Source organism: Oratosquilla oratoria, chromosome 2, assembly GCF_046742065.1.
Source record: "Oratosquilla oratoria isolate Oo_2021 chromosome 2, ASM4674206v1, whole genome shotgun sequence".
In the NCBI taxonomy this organism is placed as follows: Eukaryota; Metazoa; Arthropoda; class Malacostraca; order Stomatopoda; family Squillidae; genus Oratosquilla; species Oratosquilla oratoria.
Genome location: NC_134778.1, coordinates 77,244,821 through 77,252,320, shown reverse-complemented (window position 1 = coordinate 77,252,320; position 7,500 = coordinate 77,244,821). Strand labels below are relative to the sequence as shown.

At 41.5% G+C, this 7,500-nt stretch overlaps 1 protein-coding gene across 2 annotated transcripts in view; it reads right to left on the bottom strand.

Moving 5' to 3' along the window:
• The window catches only part of LOC143040363 (uncharacterized), a 28,831-nt gene that overhangs the window by 8,156 nt on the left and 13,175 nt on the right, over nucleotides 1-7,500 (bottom strand). For both annotated transcript variants that reach the window (XM_076211355.1, XM_076211364.1), the window contains exon 3: nucleotides 980-1,706. In XM_076211355.1, the coding sequence (XP_076067470.1) occupies nucleotides 980-1,045 (66 nt within the window). In that variant the 5' untranslated portion in view covers nucleotides 1,046-1,706. The remainder of the gene's footprint in view (nucleotides 1-979; nucleotides 1,707-7,500) is intronic.

The following is a 7,500-nucleotide window of genomic DNA, read 5'->3' as shown; positions in this document are numbered from 1 at the left end:
GTGTATACATATATATGTGTGTGTGTGTGTATAAATATATATATAGTGTGTGTGTATATATACATATATATATATATATATATATATATGTGTGTATATATATATATATGTATATATATATATATATTTATATATATATATATATTTATATATATATATATATATACATATATATATATATACATACACACATAGAAGCTTTTGCAGCTTACGAATGATGCCTTTCTAGGAAGGTGTATGGGTGTGCAGCAGAAGTCCAGATGATATATAAGTCAGTTTCTGTTCTCCAACACGATTCGACTAAAACTGGTCATCCTCAGGGGGTAAAGTATATATAAACGTGAGCCCATTTTATATAGATATGCAGGGGGTGTACAGTTACGAGCAAAAATTTTGACCCACCCAGATTTTTCCATGATACAAAATTAAAATTCTTTGTCAGACAACTTTTTTCTTATGTATTCGTGAAAATTACCTAACTGTAAGCTAAATACTACATAGAAAAACATATCATGTACTCGACAAAGAAAATCATATTGGCAATATGAGAAGTGTAGCGTGGGTTAAACCTTTTGCTCGCGACTGTACATTACGATAGGGCACCGTCTGTCATATTGCCTATGTTCAATCTCATGTGCTTATACTTATATCATCCTCGTTTATAGACACTTCCCTCCCTGAAGACGACCAATCTTGGATGAATGATGTCTTGGAGGATAGAAAATAGTTCAAATGTCATTTGGACTTCTGTTTCATGCCTCCCCAGTCAGGTATCACTCGTAAAGTGATAAGGTGTCAGCTTCAATACAGACAGACATTTTTATTTGGCCAAGAGACTTAGATAAAGAGTTAAATCATGACTGTTTATTCTTGGGTTGCTTTCTGTTCGTACTCTTAATCATAGTCCCTCTTTTTCGCCTTTAAAGTACATACTCTATATTTACTAATGAAACTGTGGGCTTTGATGGCCAATACTTACGATGCTGAGAACTCCGATGGCTACCACACCCTTCTGGAGGCTAATGCAGAAACAACACGACTGCATTTTGCCGAGAGATGGACGGGACGAAGGGCAGATGTGGTAAGTCGAGAGTTTTAGATCAAGAGAACCTAATCAATGCCACCGGCTGACAGAGAAAAGGAGTCAAGGAGGGGAGGATAATAGCAATGCTGGAGGCAACAGACTGTGAAACAGAGCATATGGGTGTACAAAGCGAGTGAGGAAGAGGTCGAAGGAATAGCAGACGTAAAAAGAGAAAAGTAAAAGCAAAATATAAAAGAAAAGAAGATGTTACAGAAAACGGAGAATACAGAAGCTATGCAGGCGGTTGGAGGAAATGAAAATTTGGGGAAGAATTTCGGAAGAAAGAAGAGAGAGAGAATAAAAAAAAGTGTAAGGATTAGAATGGATAATCCTAAGGGTTTGTTTTCAGGCGATGGAAATTGAATACGTAGAGTTGATCGACACTTGACGATTCAGCTCTTGAAGAGACCACTTGATCTGCAATAGACTTCTCGAGTCGCAAGGGACGGCTCGATCCCCAAGGGTACAGCTGGTACAAAGCTGGTATACAGGAAACACAAGTGAGTGAATCACTTAAGAAACAGCTCCGAGGACGTCTGTGAAGTTTCTGAGTCGTGTGAGTTACTTTATGTTGTTTTTGTTCCAAGTCAAGTTTGTTACCAGATATGACGTTTTGGTCCTCCTAGTGAAAAGAAAAAAAGAAATTACAATTGTGTGGCACGTAGTACCAACTAGTTAAAACAGTCCCCACATATTATAAGGAGATAATTCAAATATGTAGAAAAATGTCTCGTGTATTTATAAGAACATAAAAAATGGAGGAGACCACAAGAGACCATAAAGCCTACACTAGGCAGTTTTATGTCCCTTGCCATCTTTTATCCCTATCCATAAATTTATCTAATTTCCTCTTAAGATAACCAATTGTTTCAGCGCTTTCTACATTGTCACTTAGCCTATTCCATTCGTTAACCACTCTGTTGGTAAACCAATTCTTACCTATTTCCTTCTTAAAGCTAGATTTGTCTAATTTAAATCCATTACTACGAGTCCTGCCCAGCTGTCTTAATACAAAGGGAAAAGGAGACAAGTATGAATATGGTCGACAAAGTATGCGAGTGTATGTTCACTGGAAGTATCAAGAGAGAAATCGAGGGAACCGCAGAGTGGGTTTTGGAGAGAAAAAGGGTGTATAGATATTTTTTTTCCGACGAGACAGGTTTGTGAAAATTAATTATCCAAAGGTAAGGATATTCTTTGACATTCCATATACCTAGAAAAAGGTATATCAAATAGAAGGCATGGGAGCTTCGTAGAACACGTGTGTGTGTGTGTGTGTGTGTGTGTGTGTGTGTGTGTGTGATTCTATACAAATAAGGGACAGCTATTGAAGTGAAGAGGCTAATCACTGCCAACTGAAATATCCTCTAGACCAGGGTGGGCAACCTTTTTAAATGTGGGTGCCAAAATCAGCCAAATCTTTGATTCAAAGTTTTCTTGCCTACCAGCGGAATAAAATTATAGGTTTACATACAATCATGGGCTCCTTCCTTTCATCTCCTATGAGGACCTCAATCCGCCGCCCAGCGCAGCATGCGGTTACCAAGTGTCATACAAAAGAAGTTGGAGTTTTATTAGTTATTTGTTTTAAGCTGATCCCTGGGTTTCACGTGCCGGGGGGAAAAAGTCTTTAGTGTGCCAGATTTTGCACGCGTGGCAAAGGTTACCCACCCCAGCCAGATGTGGTGGTTATGTAACTCTTTCGCCCTGGGTCCTTTCTTCTACGGTGACGCTCTTTACATATTTTTTCTGGTTGACAGCATACAATTCTATTCAGATGAAGGAATGTGTCCTTATACTGAAATGGTTAAGCCCGTTTTGGCAGCAGTGGTGCCTTTCTTTGATTTTTTCTGGCTAATCCCAAATTATTTTCTTTATTTTAAAGAGCGCTACTATGGTGAAGGAGTGAATAGCTTAAGAAAACAATAATGGAGGAGACTGAAAGATACCATAAGGCCTACACTAAGCAGTTCTATGTCCCTTACCATCATTCTTGCCAATTTCCTTCTTAAACCTAAATTTGTCCAATTCAAATCCTTTACTGCGAGTCCTGTCCTGCTGTCTTTATATGATAACCTTGCCCCCATCACCCTTGTTAAAGTCCTTGACCCATTTGAATACCTCTATTAGATGACCCCGCACTCTTCGTCTTTCCAGATAGAGTAAATTAAGGTGGCTAAGCCTGTCTTTGTATGGTAAATTTCTAATCCCTTGTATAGATTTGGTCATTCTTTGCTGCACTGATTCTTTCACTCGATAATGATCGGTATAGATTATGTTCTAGAGAAGGTGTTCATCAAGCGGTGCGTAAATATCCCCAGGGGGTGTCTAAACCGGTTCTTGGAAGTATCCAAAAAGGCATCTTAGAAAATATTTTGTGTAGGAATTATACTTTACTCGTTTATTTATAGAAAATAAAAAAAACAAAGAGAGTCCCTAGAATCCAGATGTTATTTCATTCGTCCTGTTCTCTCTCTCTCTCTCTCTCTCTCTCTTTTTTTTTTTTTTTCAGCGCTCACTAATTGGTTACTAATTCTATTCCATTCGTTAACCACTCCATTAGTAAACCAGTTCTTGCTTATTTCCTTCTTAAACCTAAATCTGTCCAACTCAAATCCATTACTACGAGTAAAAGGTCCACATTTCATAAGCATTAAAGTATACGGCGACCCTCAGAGATGAATAAAATCGCCTGGCGACAACTAGAATAAAAAAAAATCGTCACCATACCAAGGAAATTAAATCTCTTTTCGCTTCGCTTTCTCTATTCCTCTTTATCTCCGCACAAAACACCCTCCAAACGGGCTCACACCAAAGCCCGTGGGAGCTTCACTCTCGAATTTTTACAGTACACAGTACAGTACTCCATCTCCCCCTCTATTCCCCTTCCCCAATTCTCTTTTCGTCTCGTTTTCTCTATTCATCTTTATCTCCTCCATCTCCCCCTCTATTCCCCCCCCCCCAAGCCGTCTCTCTCTCCCATATGCATTACCACTACAGTCTCGAAATATCTCCACTTGAGTAGGTCCTTGATGGAGCCAGAGGAGGACCACGATAAGGGAAGCGGTGGTCAGAGAACGCAAGGCTGATTAGGAGTGACTGAAGAAGAGAGTACTTTAACGAAAATAGGCTCTTAGACGTTTTGCACTTCCAACAAGGACATAAGCATTAAACCTGTGCGTGCAAGAAAAGACGAAGGCGACTTAGTTTGAAAATGGTAACTGTCGAAAAATCTGGCAGAGAAAACCAGTCATCAGGGAGGATTTATTTTCAGTGTATCGGGAATAGGCGTCTTCGTAGGGAAACGTCTTCGTAGGGAAACGCAGTTTCAGAATCAGGAGAATAACCGATGAGGCGACGAACAGCATATTAGATTTTGCTATCTTGGATTCTTTCATTTTTATGTTATTCTGTTATTTTGTAGATTCACTGTAGATGGTAACTTGTAGTGCATCGTTTTGTTCGTCAGAGCTCTCTCAAACACATAGACGCTGATCACAAACTCCGGGTTTGCCCCAGGCTGAAGGACACTCGTAAACCACGAGGAAAAAAAAAAAAAAAAAAAAGGCCGTGCTACAACAGATGGTGATGATTGAATATATATTGTTTGTTGGTGTGCATGTGTGTGTGTGTATGTGTGTACGTGTGTGTGTGTGTGTGTTTGTGTGTGCTTCACTGGTTTTGGATTACATGCTCAAAGCTCACATCCGGGAAAGTAATAGCTGGCGATCACGTGTCCAGCACGTTGTCCAAGGTAATGCATCTCACACATGTACATGCACAAGTCTTCCAGGAAACAATACGTCATCACTCATTCGCAATAGCCGAGGTTCAACAACTGGTAATGCTGTATTACCATATTATGGACCAAATCACACTTTGCAGTGATTTCTTTCGCGAGGCTTCGATCCCGGGTTCTCATGAGTCGCGTCTGCTACCAGCTTACCACGCACATGTTGGAGCACAGACATTGTGTCCTCATCCTTTCCAAGTGGCCCTCTCCTCAGGGACATACTGCATATGCTCAGAGATTGTAATCTGAGCCTTTCTGCTCGAGAAAGCTCTGAGAGAAACATTGCACTGAGGCAGTGGTTCACCACCTGGTGGCCATATAGGGCTCGAAGGGGGCCATAGGGGGCTCGAAGGGGGTCCATAGGGGGCTCGAAGGGTACTTGTTCAGTTGTGTACATGTACGCGATATAACGTTAGAAAATTAAATATAAATTTTGTAAATTATAATACATGAACGTAATATGAGATTTTCTTGGCGGAAATAAAAATGAAAAATACCTTGATACAAGCAAATATACTAACGAACGAAGTTGGTAGCATAAGATCAGGACGCCATCTTGTCGTTTGTCAAGTGTTGTCTGCCCGGTCCAGTTGAGGCCTGGTGTACGCCCTCGGGACTTCCGCCAATACGTCGCGAGGTATATATTCTTGAAGGAATGCTATGGAGCTGAAATCCATGGATTCCTTCAAGCTATAAAAAAAACTATATACCCCGCAATCAGATAGTAATTGAACAGGCCTTCAACATCCGTGATGACGACGGCGACGACGACGATCCGGATGACCTTAAATTACAGGTACCGATTTACTAAATACACGTTAGGTTAGGTTAGGTTAGACGAATTTATCATCCTTTCATTTCTTCGACGTCGGCATCTATCATAACAAACATGGCGTACCATTCGTCCGGCGCGACTTCGTTACTTACGAAATCTGTTTTAGCAACTTTTTTGTTTTTTATTTCCGCCAAGAAAATTGCATATTACGTTGATACATTATAATTTACAAAATTAATAATTAATTTTCTAACGCTATATCGCGTCCATGTACACAACTGAACATTTATCTCTCGAGGGGGGCCATAGTGGGATCGAAGGGGGCCATAGGGGGCTCGAAGGGGCCTATAGGGAGCTGCAATGGGGCCATATGAGGCTCCAAGGGGCCATAGGGGGCTCCAAGGGTGACATAGGGGGCTCCAAGGGGGCCATAGGGGGTTCCAAGGGGGCCATAGGGGGTTCCAAGAGGGCCATAGGGGGCTCCAAGGGTGCCATAGTAGGGTCCAAGGGTGTCATAGTAGGCTCCAAGGGTGCCATAGGGGGCTCCAAGGGGGCCATAGGGGGCTCCAAGGGGGCCATATGAGGCTCCAAGGGGGCCATGAGGGGCTCCAAAGGGGGCCATATGAGGCTCCAAGGGTGCCATAGGGGGCTCCAAAGGGGCCCTGACAAGATTCTATGGGGCCATGGCCTGGTGTTATAGATTATACATTTCTATATAATATAGTCTATCATACACTCTTTCATTTTTATGTTATTTTATAATTTTGTAGATTCACTGTAGATGGCAACTTGTAGTGCATCGTTTTGTTTCTTAGAGCCATCTCAAGCAGATAGACGCTGTTCATAGACTCTGAGTTTGCCCCAGGCTGAAGTACTCTTACATACATACATACATATACCAAAGGCTTTTCCCCCCTTACAAGGGAGGTAGACAAAAAACAAAGGCATAAAAACCACTCCCACCCATTCCATCCCCACACACTCCACCATCCTTCCTTCCTCTTTTCTTGGCTCCTCCTGGATGACGGGTCATCCCTGCATCTCACCCACTGCCCTGGGTCAAAAGCAGTGTCGCAAGACACAGCGCATCCACAGAAAGGCCGCTTAATTAAATCGGTGACCCTCCCCCCTCTCTGTCCCCTCATGCAGAAATGGAAAAGACGGGGAGAAATCCCTTCGGACTGCGTCAATTTATTTTTCATACATACTCCTTCACCCCCATCCCCTATCCACTCCCCCTCATTCTTCACAGCATCGTAAATTATGAAAATAAAATAGCGTGGTAAAACATATCACAAAAATCTATCAAATATGAGATAATCATAATTGTTGAGATGTTATTCTGACAAGTTGACGTAAGTGGAGTAGGAAACACAGGAGTCTTAGTCTGAGTTTATCACTGACTAGTTTCGCAGGTATACTTTTTCAAAGGAATGGCAACAAGTGTGGACACTACACATTCATTGTAACAAATAATAAACAAATGCAATAATAATGATAATGCTACCAATAATGATAAGAGTAATGGTAAATTCGATAAAAATTATCATAAAAAATTATCACAAAAATATTGAATTTACTATTACTCTGGGGGGACGGAGAGGGGGGGGGTCGCCGATTTAATGAAGCGGCCTTGCTGTGGATGTGCTGTGTTTTGCGACACTGCTTCTGACCCAGGGCAGTGGACAAGGTGCAGGGATGACCCGTCATTTCAGGAGGTGCTAAGATAAGAGGGAGGGTGGAAGGGTGTGGAGTGTATTCAGGGATGGAATGGGTGGGAATGATTTTATGCCTTTTTCTTTTTGGCTACCCCCCTTGTAAGGGGGAAAAAGCCTTGGTATATGTATG